The sequence below is a fragment of the Falco cherrug genome, chromosome 9 (genome assembly GCF_023634085.1).
Source record: "Falco cherrug isolate bFalChe1 chromosome 9, bFalChe1.pri, whole genome shotgun sequence".
NCBI classification, from domain to species: Eukaryota; Metazoa; Chordata; class Aves; order Falconiformes; family Falconidae; genus Falco; species Falco cherrug.
In genome coordinates this window covers 18,344,159-18,369,061 of record NC_073705.1, presented here as the reverse complement: position 1 = coordinate 18,369,061, position 24,903 = coordinate 18,344,159, and the positions used below count along the sequence as shown (strand labels likewise).

The following is a 24,903-nucleotide window of genomic DNA, read 5'->3' as shown; positions in this document are numbered from 1 at the left end:
TGGCAGCGCTCTTAATGTAAATTGTTCGAAGACTTTTTATTGGCCATCTTCAGGCTTTACTAGAAAGTACAATACTGTTGTATGGGACAACTGAATTTTATAACTATTGAAAGATTGTGATACATGAATGACACTTTTTACACAATCTATTTTCCAAGAGTAGCTGCTTTTCTCATTTTTGTGATTTAGGCTGTTTATTTGAATTTTTCAAATTTTCTGTAGGTTTTTTTTTAAAGCCTTTCACTACATTTTCTATTAAGCTATCAAAGCTGGTTTTGAATAGCTTTGAAACGTGAATGTCACATTTTAAGTCATTTTTCAGTGGGCATATAATGTCTACAAGTAAGTTTATATGTCCAGTGTATGTATGTGGTTGTTCTGTGAATGTCTATAACAAGAAATAGTGTATGTTTCCTTATCCATCCAGCTATTCCAAAAGTATATGTTCTAGTTTTAATTTTCATCGTGTAATAAGATACTTTATTATGCTTTAAAAAAATGAGTCTGCATTCCTCTCACTCATTTAACAGATTTTTATCCATGTTGCATTAAAAATATCAGAGAGGATCAAACTGACTAGAAAATTTTGTTAACATAAAATATGTGACTTTCTACCATTACTGAAAATGTGGGACATTTGGAAACCATGCAAAATGCATTTTGGAATTTTGTGGGTGTGTTTTTTTTTTTTTTTTTCTTGGCTAGAACTTTTGATGGCAGTATTCCTTGATGCACTACGTTAATGTACCTCATTTGGTTTAGTCATGTTGGTGGTTCAAATTAACTCATGCCAACAGTTACTTCTCCTTAAATTGCAGTAGCTCCTTTTTACTGATAAGAGTTTTATCGGTTCAGTCTTAAAAAAGTAGCGTTCAAATTACAATGCTCAATTGCAAAGCTAGAAGTAAACCAAAAAGAAAATAAAATTTCAGTTATTGATGTTTTTCTAAACCATCATAATATCAGTGAATTCATATTCTTGGCAAAAATATGGTCACTGATGGTATAGCAGGATTTCTCACTACAAATATTTAACTACTTTTTGAATTATATCGCATTGTGTTGGTCAGTATACTATCAATAACTTAAACTAGCCTAGATTTCAGAAAATAAATTATCATAATATAAATTGCAGTATGATTGTCGTCTTCTATTCTTTTGTTTGCCTGAAAAGTCACGAAATGTCCAGTATGTGCTGGGCTTCCCAGGTGTCAGTCTCAGGAGCACTTGTTTTCCAGCGGCGTGTTGAGAAAAGGTCTAGTTGTTCTGGTTGCTATTCAGTCTGTAAGGAGCTTTGAAAGCTGTAAGAAATTGGAGTGTGGATCTACATTTCTCTAGAAAGCCAGACTGAAATTTTTTTGTCGGGGCAAATGGATATATGGGGAGAGAGAGAGATGGAGAGAGAGTCACTGTTAAGGCAATGCATGTGCAGTTTTTGCATCCACGCCTGTTATAACCCTCAACGTCAGTAACACGTTCTGTACTGGCCCTTAGAAGGTGCCCCTGCGCTTGCAGGGTTTGTTCCGCCCCAGGTGCAGATCTGCCGTCAGAGCTGGCCCTGCACCTCTTGGCGTGGCCGGAAGGCAGAGCGGGGCACCGCGCCGGTCAGGCTCCCGTGGGCAACGCGTCAGCAGCCCGACTGCCGGCCAGCAGCCTGGGGGCGACACACAAACCAACTGTAGTGAAAGGGTTAAACAAAGGCAAGCCAGTTAAAAAAGATAATTTTGGAAAAAAGTGCTAAACAACAGCCTATGGAGGAAGTCAATATATGATTAATTTTTTTCCAGAAATACATGGGTGTATTTTTGGAAAAAAGAATCATAGCGTATTTTTAGATAGCTTTAATGTGCTAGGATAAAAACAGACTGGGAAATCATGGCTTTTGCATATTTCTAATTTTTTTTAATGTAGATTTATGATTTTTGTTATTTACGTTGCTTGCATTATAGTAGGCGAAATACTGAATACCATATTAAGTACTGTTCTTTAAGTAGAATTTCCTAGTGACTTACTCTCTGACCTGAGTATTCTGTGAACCGAATCCAACAAAATTATTTTCCAAATGGTTCAACATCTTTAACAAACAAAACAAAAACCCCCAAACCAAAACACCTGAAGCCTTATTCAGCAAAATACTAAACACAAGCCTGAATTAAAAATTGTAAGTACTTCCATGGAAAACACTTGAACTAGCCAAATACTTCCTACCTTTCATTGCTGCCCTTGCTGTAAGTTAGAGGAGGGCAGTAAGGTCGGGTTTTGGTGTGATGTTGAAAGTTGGCGGTGATTTTATGTCGCCCCAGGCCCCCGGGTAAAGCCGGGGGAGAGCTGGTGCTGCGGATGGAAATGCCGTTGAATCCTGTTGCTTAAAATCTGCTCCCAGTGGAGAATTCTCTGAGCAGACTGCAGGACTCCTGTTGGGTTCCTGCGATGCCATAGCCATTTGAGGTGTGCCAGGGGTCGCAAGGAACAGAGTTTTCATTTAGATGTACCTGCAAAAGAGAATCCAACAAAATTGTTTTCCAAATTGAGTCTTTACAGTGTGGGGTTTTTTTTAAGTGCTTGTATTTTCCAGTCAGTTTGTTCTTTTATGTCAAGTTGAAAATTACCTTCTTCTTAACTGTGATGTATATTCCAAGATCTTTTTGGAATAATACTACTACAAGTAGAATGAACTAGGAGTAAATTTTGAAATTTGTATTTATGACCAAGCTACATAATTTGCAGAGATAAATCAGTATTCGTGATCTTTTCAGGAAAAGATTGAAAACAAAGACATCACAGGTAACAGGGAATGGTGGAAAGAGGTGGTTTTTTTACATAGTTTTGTATTTGTATGGCAAATTATCATATGACAGTATGTATTTGGTGACTTTCTAAAATAATTCTTAAACTAGTTTAAATTTGACAATTTGAGAAAGTTTCTTTCCCTTAATGTAAATATAAATAATATCCTTCCCAGTGCCTTTTAGATTTACTTCTGGTATCACCCTGTCTCTATAGATTTAAGTGCAGGAAATATTTTTTTTTCCTTGTGGAATGTGCAGTGTGTAAAAGTTAAAATGCTGCATTGCCCTGAAGTATTCCACATTATTTTAGTAGCACTTAATGCAGGTATCCCATTTTATTTATTGTTTTAGGGTATCTCAGTGGAAATTGCTTTTTTGCAACAGTGAAGTTAAGGCAGAGTGCCCACAATTGATGCATGACAACACAGAGTAGGTGCAGTTTAGGCAATTGAAATGTTGTGTCTGGTTTTTGTTGGATAGGAAATGATAAGTAATAAACTTAATTCGCTTTAAAGAATTCTGTTCTGACCTGATGCTGTATTTTCATATATAGCTATTTTCCCCAACATTTGCTTGAATACTGTTACGATTTTAGTAGTTAACAGTATCTATCAAGCACTACACAAATAGGTTTACCACTATGAATGGTATTTTTTGTAAGTTTTTCTGAAATTATGGTATTAGAGGCATGACACATAGTAGGGGAGGTAAAAAGTTGTTACCGTTACTGAAACTCAGCTGCTGTTTAGGTCGTAGTTCCAAAGTGGTTTGTTTAGCAAGTCTGCCCTAACAGAAAGTTGTTTTGATTTTGCTGCTCTAATAAGCTTATGTTAAAGCTTTGACTTGTAGAGCTAAAACGATTGGGAAGGATCTTCCACCTCAGAAATTACAGCAGAAGCCGTTGTTACTCAGTTTGAAAAACAACTAGTAAGCTAGACTTTTTCATAGTCACAGTAATTCACCCACCAAGACTGTGTTAAATCCGGACCTCTTCCTGCTGCAGACTTTGTGGTTGATTCAACTAAACAGTTTATGACACTTCGTAAATATGACTTGCTGGATTTGGCTTTCATGGTTTAAATTTCACGGTTCAGTTCTCAGAGGTGCCCATTTTAGCTTAAAGTATGGTGAGGAATTGAAGTGCTAATTAAACTTCAGGGAGATAAACATGAAGAGAAAAATAATTTCTTGTTATTAGAACACTGCTAGTGTTATTTTTATAGTGTCCTTCCTGGTAATTTAGTGAAGCTCACTAATGCATTTTATATATCTTCAGATATAGTCTCAGATAGTATTTTTTTTAAAACCATACCGCAACTTTAACATCAGTTGAAATTTTCTGTTGCTGTCTTAAAAAAAAAAAAAGCAAAAACCAAAACAACCCAAAAAAACTTAAAGAAATGTACGGTTAATAACATCAGTTAAGTAGTGTTGCTTTGATATACTTCTAGTTGATAAACTGTATTAGGTAAAATTTAGGAGAAGTTTCACTTAAACTGGAAAACAACCCCTCAAACCCTTAACGATCATTTTAACCGATTGTAATCTAATCTGGCGTAGCATACGATATTAAATTGATCATTGCCTTTTCTGCTATGCGATATTACACTCTTCATCTTTCTCATTCATTTTGCATGCATCTGCTCACTTCTGTACAGCCACTGTAGAGGCAATTGAGGCTGAAAAAGGTATGATCAGAGTCTCTGCCGCCAGCAGAGATCTGTGGTGTCTGGGAGGGAATTCAAAAGTGCTCTGTGTGGGTGTGTTTGACTTTCAACTTGCACAAGCAGAGATGAATCAACTGCCTTGATTCATCCCTTTTACATGTAACATTCATTTCTGGCTTTAGGATGATGATCTTTAATATTTTAGGGAAATTCTTGGGGGGGGGGTTTGGTCTTTTTTTGTTTGTTGGTTTGGGTTTTTTTTCCAAAATATGCAGTAGGTTTTTGTATAATAGCATGTTGTGATACGTGGTGTTGTCTTGAAGTCCTTAAAAATGGTAGTGTTTAGTGTTTTTTTTTTCTGCAACTGCAAGGTTTTGTTTGATTGCGGGGGGTTATATGTGGAAGGAGGGTTGTTTATGCATGCCTTTTCTCATACAGTCTATTTTAATGGCCTTGAACGTCTTTTTCTAGAACTTTTCATAATACATCTGGTGCAAGACGTATAATGTAAACGTAATGGGGTTTTTTTTGTAGATTTTTTGAACGTAATTAGGTGACCAAATTTATTTCCAGTATATACGCCAGCCTGCCAGTATGAGGCATATTAAATTCCATGGATTATCAGTGCTTCTGTGGTAAATAAGTTGGATATACATCCTTTCTTAGTGGTATTGAGAAAATGCCATCAATTTATTTGGTGCTCAGAGCATTCCACTTCAGGTTGTTGCCTTTCCAGAGAGACTTTGATTTCCTCTTGCTCAATATTCAATGGAGTGAGTGACAAACAGCGTAGCAGTCGAGAGCTGCCTTTGGGGCTTTTCAGATTTGGTTGCAAAGCACCATTTAATGACTGTATTCTTTGGTTTTTTAATTAAGGAAGTCAGATCTCCAAAAATATAAACAAGTGCCATATTCTGTGCTCACACACACGTGCAAGAGGTCCCGTTGTTGTGAGCGGAAAGCTGTACTTAAGTCTCCAAAGAATTATTTCATCCCAAAGACTTCAGTCTTATTATGTGGTCAACCATTTTCAGGTGTAAATTCAACTACAGCCCTCATTCATTGAAATAATCAGTAGCAAAACGCTACCTGTTTTCTGTACTTACTTTAAATACATCTGTATTTAAATGACGCCATTGGTTAACCATGGTGCTAACTCGGTGATTGTGGTTGTGTCCCATTTCCATCATCCACATGATTAGCACAGAACTTGAACCACATCCCGCAGTTTTGCCTGCATGAAAACTGCAGGATCAGGCCATCGATGCGTATGCAGGGTGTAAACCTACTACGACTTTTGTAGCCCTTTGCTGCTTTGCCTCCGCCGCACTTGCCGTGCTGCTTAGATCTTACTGACATTCCGCCGAGGAGAAGGGGGATGTTAAGATAAGCCTGACGCACCGGGCAGCAGAAGCCCTCGGTGTTGATAGCTGGCCACACAGAAGCAATCAAGTGGGCTTAACCCCCTTGATTCCGACCTGCAGAATATTTGCCATATGTTGCTCTTTCCGATACAGGCTGAAATCCTGATTGCCGTTGAACAGGAGAGCAGGTTAGGGGAGCTTTGACTAATACAGATGCAGAGCCCTAAGTATCTTTGGCTGGTTTCTTACCTGTTTTTAAACATCGTTTGTTAGCAAAAAGTGTATGCTTTCGACTTCTTTTTCCATTACTGACATATCAAATTTGCATTTTGTTAAGCAATACGAGGATTCTCTCCGCAACATAAAATCTGCAGTTTTGAAGAAGCAAAAGGTTTGGATAGGATCAATGAGAGAATGCCACCAAGGAAAGATGCTCTCCAGCAAGATGGTATTAGTGCTATAAACACAGCAAATGCCAATGGAAACAATGGGACTGGCAACAACAACGCGCAGTGACCGCGTCAGCTTCTCGTTTACTCACTTGTGTCTTGCCTGAGAATTCCTAGACTCCTGCTTTTTGATGTGACAACAGATGAAATAGCCAGGGGGATCGCTCGGAATGACTACTTGATCCGAGATGGAAAACCATCCGACTCGATCCCACCCCAGAAAGACCGTTGCGCTTTTGAGACAACAGCCCCTCTCTTTGCAGGGCGGCCGCCCCCACCGCCGCCGCCGGAGCTTCACCGGAGACCAGGGAAAGGACCCGGGCTGTTACCGCTAAAGCCGCCCCGGCCAGCATCTTACGCTTACCGTTGTCAACACTTTTAAGTTTACAGATGGGATTTTTCTTTCGGTAGACGTAGCTTGTTTGTCCGTTTGTTTTTTTTTTTTAAATCAGACTTTCAGATACAACCCTAAGAGCTAACTATTTATTAATGGACATCAGTTTCATGAAATGTCTTTAAAATGATAGGTTAGAATGGTCTTAATATATCTGAGGCTGCAAAAACTGTATTTTAAATAGGTGGAAAAAATGCCAAAAAAAAAAAAAGTCAGTTGGTCATTCTGTAAAATGCTGACCTCAGGTTTACTCCTTAGATGTTGCTAATTCTGTATCCTATTCACTGTATTTTTTAGTTACAGCTTATCAGAAGATTTCTATGTAGGAATGTTTATTACTTGAACACAGATTTAAAAAAAAAAATATTTAATTTAGAAACTTTTTTGCCCAGCTTTTTCAAGACTCTTCCCCACCTTGAATTTTAAAAAAAATAAATATATATATACTAATTTTAAAAGTAAGAAAAATATGGAAGTGTTAATTTTAAGGTACTTTTAATTGAACTTTGTACATTGTTTAAGTAAATTTTGATTCATATCAAGTCTGTAAAGCTTGGCATTGTATTTTGTGTATGCATGTTTTCATTTTGCAAATATTTAATATATAGACCTATGATGTACATCTATAGGTTACCTAGATGTTATGGGTACTTTTAGTTTATTGTGAGTATTACGGTTGCATAAATAGCTAATAATCACTGGGCTGACTAGCTGCAAGCTTTTTATTATTTTTAAATCTGTAAAGGAAACTGAAGCTATATCGGACATACGTTTTGTTTAGGCAAAGCGGCGCGTAAGCAATCGCTCTGTTCAACTGCTAAGGCGTTAGTGAAAGTGTAAACTTGAGACTGCATGTATTTTGGTATCTACAGGACTGCTTGGTTAAAATAAAAATTGAAGCCCTGTGCTAATTTGTTCACAAATAATGGACTGTACTGATCACCGCTGTACTTTGTTATATATTTTGACATTTGCTACGTGTCCTTCTCATCCCCTGGAACACAACTTGAAACTTATGTCACTAGAGTTCATCTCCTCCCCCTCCCCCCCCTTTTTTTTTCTTTGTTTGTTTGCCATAAAGTACAATCTGTACATACCCCTAAGTTGGAAATTTTATGCATGTTCTGAACTATTCAAGTATTTTATAAACAGTAGCACACAATAAATTTTGTGCATGGGCTGCGGCTCCTATCATTGTGTATTGGTTTTATTTGGCATACGTAGGTCTAATTTGACCTTGAAAATTGTTTAGAAATAGTCTTGGAATTAAAGCTATTGCAAAAATAGCCTGGAAGGTCAGATCTAGCTTGCAGCAAACTAGTTGGATGTGAATGTGATTTAATTTATACGTTATTCCTGCCTTTTTTCTTTTTTTTTTTCTTTTTTTTTGTTTTTTTGCTTTTGAGTTCTCTGTTGTAAATAGACAATATCTAGGTATTTTATCTGTTAAGCGGGGCAGCCACGGCGGGTTTGCAGCGGGCTGTACACACGGGCTGGCCGGCCCTAGCAGGCTGCTCAGCACCGTGGTGCTCAGCGCCCGCCTGCGGCCTGACGCTCCAGGCCAGCGCAGTGTGGTGGGGGGGTGGCGTGTTCCACAGGCAGCACAGGTACACGGTTTAGGCTCCTCGGTGTGTTCTCGGAGTAAGGACGAGCTGCTGGACAGCATGAGAATTAAGATAAAAGATAGTAAGTGGCACGCTGTTGCTGATGGGGTTTTAATGTTTGATTTTACTTTGTTGCAGATGCATTCTAATCGGACGCTCCTCCCAAAGTTCGTGTGCAGAACAACAAGTTAAAAAATGGTAAGTTTGTGGTGGGTTTTGTTACGAAGCGCCCCCGTACTCACAAGCTTACACTGCATACAACATCGTGTTAGAGCAGAACAAATGCACGTTACTAAGGATGACTGAAATTTTAACATGATGGACATTACGATGGTACCCTCCTCCTTGTAAGCACTAGTGGAAAGTTTCTCAGCCTCACAAGAGAGTGTTTTTCACAATCTGATACTCAGTTCTTAGTTGTGATTAGTATTCTGACTAGCTGGAGTTGTGTACGTGTAGAAAACACAGATACAATCTTTGGGAAGACCTCACTGTAACTTAGAGAGAACGGGCTGCGGTACCAGCTGCAGCGGTGCTTGCTCCCTTGGGGATTCCCTTGTGCTATCTGGTGCCTGCAGTAGTTTTTGCTGGGTGTGAAGGCAGATCTGCAATGACAAGAACAACTTGGGCGGTTGTTGACTTGATCTCACGTGCTGTGTGTCTGTGCTGAGCACATAGTCGGGTACTGGGGGCGTGTTGGTGGGTTCCTTTGTTCTGGAAGCAGGCGCTCATTTTTTGGTACTGTTTCTGAAAGGTGGAGTCTGGTGCCATCTCTATTTCTTGTATTGTTGGGGAGAAGAAATCCACATCCTCCCTCCCGGAAAACTGTAAGTAGTTTGCACAGCTCGTTTTATGCTTTTGGTGTTTTAAGGGAGGAAACAGAGGCCTGTGTGGCGGTAGCCTGTTCTCAGGTGGGGAGGGGAGAAGGCTCAGAAGCAGCTGCTGGCCCCGGGACACGGGTAGGGGAAGCTGAGGTAGAGGGCCCCGATGGATGGGACCATCACTGGTGCTGCCGAGCCGCTGCGCTGTAACACACACGGGACTGGGAAGCGCGTCGCTCAGGGCTGTCGGGAAGCACGGTGCTAGCTGCTGGGCTTGCAGCTTCTGTTACATTCGTGGCAGGGGCAGATTTGCCGGGGCTTTCTGAAAAATCCAATGTGCTATTCAAAGCTCCTTTTAAACCCTTTGAAAACATCCATGTAGTCATTTGTATTGTCTAGGTCACAACGGCATACGGCCATGCACACGTGTTCTGCAGCGTTAGCATTTAGGTACTGGCTTTTTTCATTGCAGTTTTTTCAGCCATTAAGTTCAGGTGTTTCAAGAAACTTGAGTGCTGGAGGTTTGGCTGAGACAAAAGTTAAATCATGGGGGAGTCTGGGTCAAAAGGACTGAGGCTTAGGTGTTAATAGACAAGATATATCTTTTATTATACAATAAAGAATATTATGTGTTGTAAATTAAGGCAGTTGTAAGTGCAGCAAGCTTCCTGAATCACCAAGAAGGCATATTTGATTATACAAAGTTTAAAATTATTCTTTTACACATACGGATGGTCAGTGTCTGCATAAAGCATGTTACATGTCCTTTAGTTTGTTTTAAAAAAAAACCACCAAAAAGACGCAGAGAATCTTCTTCTATTGACCAACAATAGCCAGCAGCAAGCGCCGGTAATCGCCGCTTGTGTCGCTTGCTATCATAGTAGCCAGAGTCTTCTGGTACATCTGCGTGAACATCTGTTTAATTTGCACAAGGTCAATCTATGCAAAGGGAAAGAAAAAAGCACAAAACTTGAACAGGGCACGTGACCTCAGCCCCCAGGCACCCCGCGTCTCCTCCCCCACGGGCTCCGCACCGCACAGCCAGCTGGGACCCCGGAGGACGGGGCAGCAGCCCCGAAGCGGAGTCCAGTGGCTGGTCCCTGCTTTGTGAGACTGGACTGCCCTGACTGCCAGCTGACCCCTCGGGCGTGCGTGGACAGGCAGCCCTGGTCAGAAGGAAGACAAGCACTGTTACTCCCTTAGCCAGAGGTAATGCAATTACTATATAAAAGCTGGCTTTAGAACAAATTACCACGTTCATCTGAGTCTGAACCCCCCAAAAGCCTCCTTGCAATAGGTGATTTCTGCAGCTGCGAGGGGACGAGGGGACCAGCCGGTGCGAGGAGCTAGCTTTCTGCTACAAGGGACACTTAGAGAGGAGAGAGTTTCGTACCTCGCTCCGAGTGACTATGATTCTGATGAGGGTAGAATCATCTGTGCCAGCTCCTTTCATAGAATAGTAGAGTCTTTCTGCAAAAAAGGCTGGGCGATTTAAAGCACATTGCACTGCAATAAAGCACATTTTTAGGATTAGTTCCGGTATTGTATGCTGTGTAGTGGTACCTGGCAGGATCGGTTTGGGGTTTTCACTAGAGGGAGGCACTGAAGATGTGGTTACTGTGGATTACAGGAACCGTTCTGTCGTGCTCAGCTTATTTTCGAGCTGACCAAATGAGTTAATCATTCACGTGACTTAAATTCACAAACAGGTAATTTAAAAAGTTATTCCCCTTGGACAGCTTGGCACTGGGATACAAGGTATTTTACTTGTGTTCTTTGCTAGAATCTCATTAAGAAAAGTACGACCGTAAAATGTTCTCACTTAGTGGTAGAGAATGATCTTGTCTGAGTTAGACTGTTCAGTCTCGGTGACGAGCCTTTGTTCTTTTACATGATTCTTAGAGTTGAACTTTTCCTGGAAAACTCTTGAGCAGAATAAGCGGGAAGTTTCTGCTTAGCCGTTACGGCTACAGAAATGCTGTCAGTTTGGTAAGCACCGGCAGGGCTGGTGTCTGCAGACTTACTAGTAAATCTGATTCTGATTCTCACCATCAGCAAATTGTGCTACTTTGAACTGCCTTACTGTAGCAAGCCAGCAGGGAAAGGTGAATTCACAACAGGCCCTGGGTTTTGCTGAAGTTCCCCACAGCAAATGCTGAGCTCTTCGGGGGAAGGAGCGGGAAGGGAACTGTGCCTGACACAGGTTCATGTTCATGGTTCTGAGCTCACCGGGGGTGGCTCAGCTGCCCCTGCTGAGGTGCCGCGCAGCCGCTGACGGCTCCGTTGCGCTGGGACTCGCACCATTCTGCAAAGCTCCGAAACATGCAGCTACAGCAGTACCCAGCGACCCCCCTTGGTGTGTGGCTGCCTGCCTTCCCAGAGAGTCTGGGTAGCCTTCTCTTGTTTCAAACTGACTTCAGGGTGGGTGCTTATGTTCTCCAATTAAGTGTAAAGTGAATAATCTGAATACTTGAAGTTACTTTTGTGCTAGCAGAGTTTCAGATTGTGTGTTCGTTTGCCATATGGCCAGTGTTGAATTGGATTCTTCTTCAATTATGTTTAGAAGGTTTAATTCCCAAGGGATAAGGGGAGGGAAGTACCTATCACTTACAAATAGTCTTCAAACCACGTTCCACGTTTCCAGAAAACTCTCGGTCAATGCTGCTTAATAAATCACGATTAGCAATCTACAAAATAAATGAGATTAATATATGAATAATGAAATGTAACAACAACTAGAACCTTAATCACTGATTTCAAATGAGCTTAGTCAGTGTAAGAACTCCTACCCTGGAGTATGCCTCAACTGTTGCTTTCAGTTGGGGAAAGCTTCTGCTTGCCAGAACCATATTGAAACAAGATTCGTCAGTCCCAAGTTTTCCTTCCCCTGCTTGGTACAGACGCTGAGCATCTTCCTGAGCTTTTTGATAATCCACAGTTTGAGTCTCATCCCGATTACCCTAGAAGCAAAAGACAACACACGTCAAATAAGATTAGAGAGAAGACTATGCTTTAACTGCCTGCAGTGTAGACCCCAAGCATGTATCTTGGAAGCCTGAAGCAGGAGTAACACCAGTTTGAAACACATTACACTGCTTTGAAACTCCTCTTTGGTTTAGTATTTCTTACAGGCAACAAATACCAAAGTGGTCCAGAACCCCAGCTGTGGGGATGCTTTGAACTGTAGATATACTGACTCAGACAACTGCACCCCTACATACCACCTCACAGTTCTAATTAAGTACTGTACTTAATTCTCCATTTTACTTAATAACATAAGCTTTCTCTCAATTTGTTTCTAGGCTTCAAGTTACAAAGAATCTTCCCAAACGAACTCATGAAATATCTTACTGAATATGCACACCTGAAATATCTCAGGTCTTCTATTTTATTTAGAATTCACTAATTTCATGTAAGAATGTCTCCAGAAAGCACCTACCATAGTTGTAATATGTCAGTAGGGCTTATGTGACATTGTATGTGCTTCGGGTTCAGTTGTTTGGGGTTTTTTTTGCTGCCCAGTGCATGGATGGATACTGCTAAATATACTGGCTGAGCAGGCTGCGTTACGTGCTCTCAAATACTGTTGTATCTGTAGTGGTTAAGATAATATTTAATGATGTGGTTGTCAGTTGCTGTAAACTGCTGCATTTATCAAAATAAAAGTTAGCAGCATGAGCTTCCAAAGGTTTGCTTTCTTGTGGATTTTGACTTTTTAATCCAAATAGTCGTAGCTGAACTCTCACAAAGGTAGAGGTAAACGAGAGAGGGAAGCGTCCCAGAAGTTTGCACAGCAAATAAGCAGATTGAGGGGAGAAAGGGGGGAAGCTGCATTAGTACATGTTTCTTCCTAAACATGGAGAATGGCAAGTTACTGTTCTGCAACAGGGAAGGATCCCTAGTAAATGATATGGGGTGAGCAAGCTCCAGTGTTCATCCACTTCAATAGCGGCACCTCCCTAATCCTGTTCTGTGAGGGGAGGGAAGGCTGTGGGTAACTTGGGAGGGAAGTTTTGCCCTGTGGTACCGCTTGGCTTGTTCACAGGGATTCTCACAGGTGTTCTACCTACCACAAAGGTTATCCTACCAGATTCACCCCAATTATTTTCATGTATGCAAAAAATAAAAAAGCATCTTGCTTTAACAGCAGCATGGAGCCCTGCTTTATCGTACCACTTGATCACATCTGCACAATAAAGTCTTTACACACAAGTTCTGAGATAAATGTAGGGTGCTAAACTAGGTCACACAATTCATCATAGATTTGTAGATAGGAAGTATCTCTTCCTTGAGGAGGGACTGAAGTGTCTTATCTTGTCATTAGGGAATAAATTAATGGCCCAGGGCTAATTTCTTAAAAATCTGGCTCTTGCTAAGCATAGACAGGCTATTTATGGAGCCATTATGACTACACGCATCAAAGTCAGACTGTACGCCATTACCTTACAAAAAATAATCAAAAAAACCTAAAGCTCACTTGGCACATAGATACAAGTAATCGTTCAAAGTGTCCTGAAGTGTCTGCTCTGATGTCTTGTTCGATGTCCCTCCCAAATTCTGATTTATAGCATTTCACTATTTCTCGTATTTCCTGGTTTGTCCTTGTGCAGAGGATCTCAATCAGCACTTTCTCCTGAGTGCCTGCTCCCTGTAGGCAAAGGAAAAGAGGGCATAACTACAAAGCACTACCTATTCAGTGTTCTTCAGCTGTGAAATTAAGCAGTCATCTGTTACTGCAAAACTTAATACAGATCTACATTGTGAGAAGAGTACCCTGGCAGTGTGAAAGCGCCAAGTCTTGTATATACTCAAACATACAATTCTGCACCAGTTCAAAAAAATACCCCAAAATTATGCATCCATAACAGTGACATCAGGCAAAATTATCCAGAAAATGGTTTAGGAAGGTAATTCCTTGGCAACCTTAACCTGGAAACATACTGGAGGCAGGCAGAGCCTTACGGTAATCATTAAAGCCAACGCGACACACACATTCTGGTTTGGTTAGTGGACTAGCATGATCCCTGTTCCAAATGTGGCCACCTCCTCAACATGGAGCACCAGCAGGAACTTTTTATAGATGCTTCCTTCCCCCCAAAAAAAAAATTCACTGTGAGCTCTGTGTACAATGAGATCCTACTGGCATGGCCATCTCTATTCAGGCAAGGATTAGACAGAAGCTTCACACAGATCCACTCCAGTGTCACGTTGTATTGTAACTTTTTTTTTAACTAGTCAAGAGTGGCTATTGCCTCCACTAAAGGCAGATCTTCGTTTAAGATGGTCTTCTGTAGAAGGTCTGCATACATACGTGGGTCGAGTGTCTTGTTTCCAGTAGCCGGCGCCTGCTCGCAGCTGCAGCTCAAACAAGCAAGAAATTCTGGCAAACCAGATGTGCCAGTTTACCCAAGTTAAAAAGTTTAAACCAACGAGCTCACCTAATCTCTAATGCAGTCTTAATACTTGCACAGATACCTGCATCATCTAACCTCATGAAAATATTTTTTCATTGTTGTCCTTTCAGAAAAAAATGGGATAGTCCAAAAAGCTCTTCCCGTAACAACGGTTTGTCCTAGTAAGGAGAGGTACGTACCTTCAATTTAAACAGTGGTTACAGTTTTAACGGCACCCTGGCCCTTTCTAAGTTTTAGCAAAAATCATGGCGGAAGCGTCAGAGAACAGAGTTCTGTCCTGCAGCATTTCACCCTCTGCTGGATGGACAGCTGCTCTGAGTTGCTAATCCTGCAGAAATTGCCTGGAACTGGGGGATGCAGCAGAAAAGTGTTTTAAGCCCCACAGTCCGAAGCTTGTTTGCCGCTACAGCATTTTTCAACGAGGCAGGAATCAGGTATTCTTTTTTTCTTAGATGAACATTTTACGATGGTTTTAAACTATTTTGTTCACAGGAAAACCGTACCTTCATTGCATGACGTAAACTCCAGGCATCGTAGTAGGTGGTAGGCATGAAGAGTGCTAGAATCAGTTCTTCTACATTTCCACTTAACTCAGACTTCAGATCTTTAATTAAATCCTGTACAATTATAATAACAAAAAGGGTTTTGGAGAGTATTAGCCACGTAGATTATACACTGAAAAAAGATCAAGCTAGAATTTGTGATAGATTTCTACCTTTGCACTGTTTTTCCTGTAAAGCTTTGTTTTATTTCTTACAAAGAACTTCCCTTTGTCCAAAACTGACAGCTCGGCTCTTCTCCATTAGCTCCTCACTGATTAGGACCTAGTCAGGTCTTGAAAAATGCCACAAATATAAAATTTCCCTTTAAGTTGCAAAAATGACAGAGGGAGGAAATTAAATTCTCTCGGCCTTTTATTGACTAACCAATCCTCAACCACTGTCTCAGTTTGTTTCTTAAGAAAAACCAGACTTCGGCACTTTGTGTGCATAAAAAACTCGGCCGTTTCAGATGCTAATACAAGGACAGTTTCAGCCTGATTGTTTTCTGTCAGGCATCTAAAGCAGAGAAGCTTCCCGTACGGTCAGGGCCAGGGCCAGCCGCCACCCCTGCTTCTGCCAGGTATCAGGACAACACTGCGATCAATACCAGCCGTGCCCCGCTCACAAGGAGTACAACCAGAAGAAGTGCATTTTAAAAATGGCCAAACTGCTCCCCCAGGACTAAACTGCTGTCGCGCACCTTAAGCGGCAGCTGAAGGTTTGGGTTTGTTTACTGATTCAAAGAACTAGTGAACATACCTTGCCATACATAGTCTTGAAAGCTGCCTTGATTTTTTGCCTTTGATCATTGGAGCGGTTAGCAACCACATTTATGATAGCCTGCTCATCAGTTCCTTGGAAACAGAAGAGCAATTTCAAGTAAGAATTCATAATAATCTCTCTGAGAATATGCATCTTATAATCTTGCATTTGGGCACAGTTACATAATAAAGGACTACCGTTAAGTCTACCACATTTTCTATGTAACTTGGTCTGTCAAAACATGCAAGTCATTTTGGAAACGTGACGTTTGAAAAGCTTGGGCAGAAAAAATGTCTGGTTAAATAAAAATTGAAGAAAATAACAAAATGGCATTAAGAAGTTAGCTCAATGGGAAGTTAAGCTTCTACTGCTTACTTACCAAACCCCTTCATAGCTTTGCGTAGGATTTCTGCGTCCCTTCTATCATCAAAGTTTGGAGCAGCCTGAATTGTGCCCTGGGTACCCTGAGCCATTGCTGCAGGCTGAAAATAAACGAGTCATTTGTAACTAGCTATCCTGCACAAGATGAATTCAAATTAAACCCACAACTTTGGAACCATTACTTCAGAAGTTGTCGTCCATCAGTTTGGTATTTTTTCTCCAACACAGAATCAGGGCGACATTAGTTGTGTGGGTTTTGGCCCACCAATGCCCAGGTGATGCTTTTACCCCATTGTATGGATGAAGATATACTTGATTAGCGAGTACACACAGGTACAGAGCTATGATTTTGTTCGGGTACCTGGGAACTCTCGATGCAGAACACGTTGTAAGTTGTTGGTAACCAGTTGTAAAAGCATTAAAACTACAGAAGCCACATAAGATTGATTATAGAAGAGGATACAGCACATACCAGACCAGGCATTGGTGATGGTGCTTGTCCACCAGGATACCCTACTGAAAGTAAAGAACAAGACAAAAGGAATTAATTAGGTCTCCTCTTATGGGCGTAAATGCTATCTAATCTGAAAATAAAGCCATTTGCAGACCTACAACTGCACAAAACCTGTTTCCTAGGTAATGATACCTATCATGATCAGTAACTGAACTTCCTGCCCTTGGGACTGATGGGAAGAAGCAAGCACAAACGCATTCTGGTACATACGCTAGCAAGGCAGTTCTAAAAATACTAAGTTTACCAGTGCTGTGGGAACTGGAAGGATCTCTCCTTATTAAACACTGCTGTCCTTGAGAAAAGCCAAGATACCCCAGGCAAATGAAGAATGCCTGTCCTGTGCTCTCCTGTAAAGTCATTTTATACGCTTTCAAATGACTAGCATATAAACGATAAATATTAAGAATTCATTGGTGCAAAAAGAACTGAAGGAATCTCATTTTGTGATCAAAAGCTCTGTGAATACAAAAGCTACAACTACATTTTTTTTGTACTGGAATTTTCTTTTTATCTGTAATGTATATGTACAATCATTATCATTTTAACAGCAGCTTAGTTCTTGCTAGAGTTAACAAAGCAACCATAAAAAAAAGGGGGGGTTCTCTTCTGCCAATACGACGGACACATTCCAGGACGAAAATCTCCTTGATGGTAGCTGACCACTCAAAGCATTAAAAACAACGCAGCATTTTTAAGTGACTGTGCACATTCTCCTTTCCACTTGCCCCACTGTGCCAGGGATCATCACAAGCACACAGATCTGAAAAATGCATCCATTTCTTTGAGATTACCAAAACAGCTAGGTACTCACTGGATGTGGACTCTGGATTTCACAGTTCTTATCAGGTACTTGCAGTCTGAAGAAGGATAAGCACCTAAACCACTACATCCTGACCATTAATCAGTGACAGCCACCCCCTTTGGATGCAGCACCCATAGAGATGGTTCTCGTCAGCCCTTCAGTGGTCTTGTCAAGAAAGGCGGTAGGAGGTGTGCAGCATACAAACCTCAGCAGCTAGAAGTAACAAAGGTAAGGGCCTAATTTGTTACTACCTATCCTGGGATCTCTTGGTGCAACCGTGGATGCTTCAGGTTTCCCATATATGACACACCTGGAATTTGTGCGGGTCCACCTCCAGCATAGCTCTGGGCAGGCGGCTGTGGATAGCCGCCAAAGCCGGGGCCCACGGGAGGCACACCAAAGCCAGGGCCTGTAGGAGCTAGGAGAATAAAGAGTTCAGCACACTTAACGTTTTGTACTTGACTTCTGACACAGCACGAGCCAGGTTATTGAGCAGAGCTATGCAAGAGATTAATTTCTCTGTGTCTGTGCAGTGGCCCAAAACCGTGCCGGCCCTGCTGTCAGCACGCAGGTACGCACTGCTAGGCAGCGACCTGCCCAGCTGCCTGCGCGCATCGCCGAACAAAGCTGCTTTTCTTTACCGCTGCTGCCAAGCACAGGGAATGCCAACGCCAGAAATCACTCCCGAGGGCTACTCTAACCAAAGATCTTACCTCCAGGATAAGGTGGCATTCCTCCAGTCTGGGGAGCTCCAGGGTAGCCCCCCGGGGCAGGGTATCCCCCTGGGGCAGGATATCCTGCTGCCCCTGGATACCCAGCACTTGGTGGTGCTGCAGGATAGGTCCCTCCTCCTGCTGGAGGGTATCCTCCAGGAACAGCGGGATAGGAATATTGACCAGCTGGCGGATAGACAGACTCTTGTCCTGTCGGCTGAAACACAAAAGCAGGATGTCTGTACGCCTGCTAACAGGACGTTAGGGTAGAAACCCTCAAGCTACCAAAATGTCCATGTCTATAAAAACCTAAATTATATAATTAGATTCAGCACTTGAAGTGGCAGCGGCAGAATTCCTGAAGCTTGGATGGGGGCCTTCTGGTTGGGTTTTCTGATGCTGATACAGAGTCAGGGAGTGCTGCAGGGTGGAAGACACTCTGGACGGCCTCTGATCCCATCCACCTTCAAAGGAGGGCCAGCTTTGGAGTTAGATGAGGTCAGTGCAAGGCCTTGTCAGATTTTCAGAATCTCCAAGGAACAGCGAATCCATAGCCTCTCTGGGCCTCTGCTCCATGGTCTGACAACTCTGATGGTGAAAAATGTTTTCCTCAAATCACATTAAAATTAGCACGTCTGGTTGTTGCCAGCTGCCACTGTGTACCTCTGACAAGGGTCTGGCTCCAATGTCTTTATCACTCCTTCTTACACAGCAGAAGACTTAGCCTCCTCTCCTCCAGGCAGGCAGACCTCCCTGGATACGCTCCTGTTTGTCCATGTATTGTGCTGGGAGGCCACAACGACACAGGGTACTCCAGGTGTGGCCTTGTGAGCAGTGAGCACAGAGGAATAATCATTTCCCTTGACCTGCTGGCTTTGCTTTTGCAAAAGCCTGGCATGTCATTAGCCTTCCTCCCCGGGGACACGTGATGCTGGGTGACACTCGACTTGTCAGCCCCAGGAGCCCTGGTCCTTTACTGGAAAGCTGCTACTGCTATCCTGCACAAGTAAGGGGAGAGCTCATTTGGGCTTGCTCTCTGCGAATCATTAGGAGCTCAACTCCTGTTTTTATAGGACTTTTAAGAGCTTACTATCTTTGAAACTTCTGCCTCTCTTGCACAACCAGTATTTTCAAATGTTACATGGTAAGAACTTATAAGAGGTGTTGGGTTTTTTTTCCATTTCCTTTGTGTTCCAGGTTATAAAGCATAGATGTTCAATGACTAAGTCTGGACCACTGAGTCAGACTGAACACCTATTACAGGTTATAAATAAAAAGAACAAGTCAAACACCTATATGCCTTTGTTTTGCTACGTGTATGGCTTACCAGTCATACCACAAAGGTTGCTATTAGCATTAACGTACATTAGAAATATTTACTTGATCGACCAGGATCTCCAAGGGAAAACCCTCCAAGTTGTGTCACACATACTTGATCCTAAAAATCAGGTGTTTAAAATCAGCTTCATAATGAAGCATAATGTATGCACTCATTACTCACTTGCTGCGAAGCATCTTTACCAACTAACTTTAGAAACATGGTTCACATATTACATACAGTACACATTCATTCTTGAGCACAGAAAACAGAAATAAACTGCAAAGCAGTAAAGTCTAGCTCAGACATTCCCCTTGGGTTTGGCTGCCCCAAGATTTCTACCCCAGATTACTGTGCCCAAGCTATGTAGTATTCTCTTCCCCAGCGGTACAGTCTAACCTTCCTCTGCCAGACTCAGCAAAAAGTTTTTAATGGAATTTAGAACTACAAATCCACAATCAGGATCCTGAAAATCCCAGCTCAGATTAACTATCACTATTGCAGAAGAAATTCATTTCATGTTGGGTTTCTTTGCATTGGTTATCACTTTGGGTGTCATGAGTGAGACTAGGAAACCCAGAACTGTTGATAACTAATCAAAATTAATCCATTGAAGTTGGCTATATTTTAGATGCTAGCTAACGAAAAGGGAATATTTTCAGATGTAGTTAAAAATAAATTACAGCTACGATCATGAGGGTTCAGCAGAACCTTGAGGGGAGAAAAGAAATTCGCCAGTTCAGAAAGTCTGGTTTGAGACGGAGCAAGGGTAAACTGTAAAGCAAAATAATCAGATAATTTATTGCATGTATTTATATGTATATCTTTATAGCTTTTCAGTATCTTAATGGAATCCAGGCTGAGCTTAAATCTAGTTCTGTACCGCATAAAACATGGACCATATAAAATTCTCACAATTACAGCATGATCAGTGCCATACTAATAAAAGCACACAGTTGCATCTAGCTCTGAAAACGATGCAGGCATTTTCAAATTGAAAAGACTGCAGGTACCAGCCACACCCGATACATTCCAGCTTTCCATTACATTTCATTGGAATTTTTAGTCTGTTCAGTCATGAGCTGAAGGTGGAACAAAGTCCTGCAGCTGAAGGATAGGGGGTCAAAGTCAATATACAGTGTCCTCAGAAAAATATTTACTTGGTGTCGTACGAAAGCTGGGCTACTTGAGTAAAGCATTCCAAGCTCCTCCTGACAGTAACGGCCACTGGAGTTTGTTCAGCATCTCTAAATCCTGGGATATGGGTACACAGGATATTTGGTAGACACTGGTTCAGAGATTACCTCTGACCCTGTATGTAAAGACCCTCATTTATGTAAGAACTACTGATACTTTAAAAAAATAATTTGCTGAGATAGTAAAAAAACCCAAACACAAACTCACAAGGAAAAGATAAACTGAAACAAGAACAATCAATCAAAAATCTTTCTGGAACAACAGTCAACATTTGAAAAAAAATATCTTAAACTTCCTTCTTGGAATTCCTAGGAAACAACTTTAAAGTCATCCTCAGGGATATATAGATGAAAACAAAGACCATAATCTCTAGAGAATACTGTATATGAACTGACAGCTACTATTTACACACACACACAGAGCGTAGTAAGAAGGGGTATTCACAGAATATAAATACATCAGGAATGCAACACATTCGAGAGCCATACTTACAGGGTAACCAGGGAAAGCAGGGTAGCCGCCAGAAGGGGGATAACCCGGGTATGACATTCTGGGGGTGAAAAAAAAAACCACCAAGGTATTTTCACTGTCGATGCATTACATATGAGTTTGTAGTAGTTAATGTGCCTGCTAATTACCTGTTAAATCACTTGAACAATATGTTTAGTAGGTTTAGAATTACTCAGAAGTGCTTGTCAGCTATTAAGCTTACAAAACCTTTTTTTCCATACACATGACCACAGCAAGCAGGATTCAGAAGGGAAGCATCTTCAATTTTGTAATTAACTAGCAGTCTTACTTAGGGTCAGATAGACACAACACGGTAAGAGGCCTGAACCTCCAAAAAGAACTTGGAAATACAGGATACACTGCGAGATGCCGACAGGAGGGGGCTGAGCCCTTTGCCAGAACAGAAACAGAAGGGTCAGGATAGAGCAGAGCCCCCATCCCACACCAAGCACCTGCCTCCCATCGCCCTGCACTCCTCCGCTCACAGGGGCAGCTCCTGCAGGGAGAGCAGCACCCGATCTATCCTGTGTAAAATGGTAATTTGACGGAAACAGGCGATCACCCAGCATTACACCATTCATATAGAGTATTTCTGTTTCCTGCCTGTAACTGTTTATTTTAGTCCCGTTTTTAATAGAGGGGCTTGGGGAGTAGGAGCAGAACAGGACAGAGATCATGTTGCCAGCCTGTTGGGCAGGGAGTTTTGAAGCCATTAGCCAGGTTACGGAACATTTAATGGCAGGAAAAAAAAATGCTAATGCTAAAAAATGTTAACACTAGCCTGCCAGATCCCCTGATCAGGGCCTGGGAGTTCCTCTTGGCATGTGTCTAAGGCAGTACGCACCTCAGCTGTACAATCAAAGGACATGGGAAATAAAAAAATTAACACAATACAGCAAATGATTATTCAAATTTCTAGGTAGTCACTGGCCAAACCAAACGGATCTGAAAGCAGAATTCTTACAGAGCTGGATCACTAAGGCAGTAGGTGGTCACAGAATTAAACATTTGAGACTTAATGTGGAAAACGTTAAAATTTTGTGTAGGTTAGTTCAAATAAGAGCAAAACCACCTCACAGAGAAGCACAGCCATGCAGCCTCACACTGATAATAACTTGGATTGTCACTTTCAAATAAATAAAGGGGGAAGAACAACATGAGGTGTATTTGTAAATCTATGCTTTAATCACAAACACTGCCAATGGCTATTTATTTCCCTAAGAAGAAACACATTAAATCAGTACTCATACAGTATATATTACCAACTGCTGCTTGAATGCACTTTAAATTTGGCTTCCAGGACCACATTTCTTTTGGTATTTCTGACTTCTAACACTAATTGTAACTCCTTTCAGGAACAAGATGACCAGGAACACTTCCTTCTGATTTCAGTTTCACTCTTTCAGCTTAAGAGGAAAATACTGTGTCAGCAAAACGGAGTATTACAAAAACCCAAACAAACAAGTAGAAACTTCTTCAGCTTTTCAGCTTCGTGTAATTCAACTAAAGTTACACCGTTGAGAAGACAGGATTGTAAAGCCTCTAAAATTTGAAGTGCACCGTATCACTTCCACTTCCAACTTGCTATGTTTTTCATGATGCAAAATCAACAGCGGGTGACAGCAACTCAGCTGTTTCAACAGCTATAAAAAGTTAATTTGGACAATAAATGGGACCCAGAAATATTTTAACCATCTTAAAATATACAGAATTTTAGACTTATTGGTAAGATACTTAATTTAGAACAAATTTAAATGTTTGGTTTTATCTCTGAACTACAAGCAAACACATTCAGGCCAAAACCTTTGTAAGGCATGAGTATCCCTGCATTTTCAAGCAACAAGCCATCAAGGCTGTGTGGTGTCACTGATTAGCAAATTAACCTCCGGTGAACGTGCACCAGTGAAGAGTTTAATGCTTTCCTTACTTTCGTTGTATTGGTTCCTTTTCTAAGATTCCATTTCTGATCCAAGGCACTGGGAAAGGTGGTATTTCATTTGACCACCCCCCTTCTTAACAACACTTAGATTCCTATTTATCATTCTTTGGAAATACAGAAACAAAAAAAATTGTTTTCTTTGCATTTGCTCATATAGCTGATTTTTCTTCCCCTTTTTTCTTTGTAAAAAAAATAGTATTAGGAGTAATAAAGGCTCAAGTAAAGGACCGATGCTTCTATTAGGTCAGGTCTTTTCTAACTAGATGGCCGTGATGCCAACTGGGGATGGTGGGCTCGCCTCTGGCAGCAGTGCCAGGCGTGCCCCCGCCGTCTGGGGCTGGTGCGCACCCCTCGGCAGGCAGGGAGGGAGGCCGGCAGACAGGCAGGGAGGCAGGCCGCCCTCCCCGCACAGCCCCGCAGGCGATGCGCAGCAGCTGCCGGTCCCCCCCGCGGGCCGCTCCCCTGAGGGCGCGAGGGCCGCAACACCCCGCGCAACGCTGCGGGCCCACACGCAGCCTCGGGGGGGCTTTTTTTTGGGGGGGGGGGGGGGGGGTAGATGTAGCTCTGACAGTGTAACAGCGGGGGCGCACTGCACGGGGGCGCGGGGCAGCCAACCGCGGGGAACCCCGCGGGGACCCCCGGCCCGGCCCCTCACACGGTGGGTGGGGGAGGCCCGGCCCGGTCCAGCCCGCCCACACCTGCGCCCCCCGCCGAGGCCGCCCCCGCAGCCCTTAAAGGGCCCCGGCGGGGCCGCCACCGCCCGCCGCCCCGCCCTGTGTCGCCCCCCCGCGCTCCCTCGGCCGCCAGCCCCGCAGAGCCAGGTATTCCTCCCGAGGCGAACGGGACCTCGCCCCCGCTCCGCACCGGGAGGGCAGGCCCCCGGCCGGGGGGTGCGGCACTGCGGGGCGGGCCGGCACCTCCCTCGGCCGGACACCTGCCGAGCCCCGGGCGGGGGCCGCGGCCCCGGGAGCCCTGCCCCGGGCGCTCTGCCCCGGGCCGCGGCGGCGTGGGGGGAGGTGGCGGGGCGGCGGGCTGAGGCTGAGGCGACGGACGCGCGAGTGGCGGCGGGCCGGCTCCTGCCCTCGCCCCCGCCCGGCTGCCTCACCTGCGGGAAACCTGCGGAGCCTCCGGCCTCTCTCCCGCAGCTGCACCGCAAAATGGAGGCTGTGCGGCCGGGCGGCACCCGCCCCGCCCCCGGCACCGAGCCCGCCCCGGCCCGGCCCACGGCCCCGCTCCCCGCGGGCAGGGCCCCGCGCCTGAGGCCGGCGGGGCCGAGGCGGCCGGGCAGAGGCTCCCGGAGGCGCCCCCCTGCTAACCCCGGCCCCGCTCCTCTCTGTGCAGGGTTGTCCCGGCTCGCTGAAGGAAAGCTGCAGTGTGCCCGGCTCTCCTGCGAAACGGCTGAGAGGTAAGTTCAGGGCCGCCAAGGGCCACCGAAACAGAGCGACCCGCCAGCTGGCGATCTGTCAGGGGCGGCAATCCACACGGGAGGCGCCAGGTGGTGCCGGCCCGCGCGTGTCCGTAGCTGCCATCCCAAGGGAGTCCTTAGCCACCATCCCGCCAGAGTCTGTCGTTGCCGTCCCACGGGGGCCCTCAGCTGCCGTCCCACTGGAGTCCTTAGCCACCATCCCATGGCAGTCTGTAATTGCCATCCCACCGGAGTCCTTGGCCACCATCCCACCGGAGACTGTAGTCGCCATCCCACTGGAGTCCTTAGCTGCCCACC

At 43.4% G+C, this 24,903-nt stretch overlaps 2 protein-coding genes across 11 annotated transcripts in view; one reads left to right on the top strand and one right to left on the bottom strand.

Moving 5' to 3' along the window:
• The window catches only part of PPP3CB (protein phosphatase 3 catalytic subunit beta), a 47,836-nt gene extending 35,061 nt beyond the window's left edge, over nucleotides 1–12,775 (top strand). For 4 of the 9 annotated variants that reach the window (XM_055719572.1, XM_055719574.1, XM_055719573.1 and 1 more), the window contains 2 exons: nucleotides 4,448–4,477; nucleotides 6,158–7,854. In XM_055719572.1, coding sequence (XP_055575547.1) covers nucleotides 4,448–4,477; nucleotides 6,158–6,336 — 209 coding nt within the window. In that variant the 3' untranslated portion in view covers nucleotides 6,337–7,854. Of the gene's footprint in view, nucleotides 1–4,447; nucleotides 4,478–6,157; nucleotides 7,855–8,405; nucleotides 8,466–9,021; nucleotides 9,095–12,390 lie in introns of those variants that run through there. The other 5 variants (XM_055719575.1, XM_055719577.1, XM_055719576.1 and 2 more) reach the window with 2 other exon arrangements.
• Nucleotides 9,671–24,417, bottom strand: ANXA7 (annexin A7). Of its 2 annotated transcripts, none has more exons than XM_055719578.1 (13): nucleotides 24,286–24,417; nucleotides 21,224–21,281; nucleotides 18,217–18,433; nucleotides 17,814–17,921; nucleotides 16,660–16,703; nucleotides 16,186–16,288; nucleotides 15,804–15,898; nucleotides 15,006–15,119; nucleotides 13,566–13,736; nucleotides 11,878–12,048; nucleotides 11,700–11,775; nucleotides 10,482–10,594; nucleotides 9,671–10,027 (listed from the first exon to the last, which is right to left on the bottom strand). In XM_055719578.1, the coding sequence occupies exons 2-13, from the start codon at nucleotides 21,278–21,280 to the stop codon at nucleotides 9,905–9,907; spliced, it is 1,392 nt and encodes a 463-aa protein (XP_055575553.1). In that variant the 5' UTR covers nucleotide 21,281; nucleotides 24,286–24,417; the 3' UTR covers nucleotides 9,671–9,904. The 2 variants fall into 2 exon arrangements, with proteins under 2 accessions (XP_055575553.1, XP_055575554.1); XM_055719579.1 differs by having other exon boundaries at nucleotides 16,660–16,700.
• Nucleotides 24,418–24,903: the final 486 nt, after the last annotated feature.

Excerpts from the sequence above, each read along its gene's own strand:
- ANXA7 (XM_055719578.1), bottom strand. The coding sequence starts at position 21,280 with ATGTCATACCCGGGTTATCCCCCTTCTGGCGGCTACCCTGCTTTCCCT. Across the intron at positions 13,737-15,005 it reads GTTTACGTCATGCAATGAAG|GGAGCAGGCACTCAGGAGAA; the intron begins GTACGGTTTTCC and ends CTTTGCCTACAG. Across the intron at positions 11,776-11,877 it reads CAGTTGAGGCATACTCCAGG|ATTGCTAATCGTGATTTATT; the intron begins GTAGGAGTTCTT and ends TTTATTTTGTAG.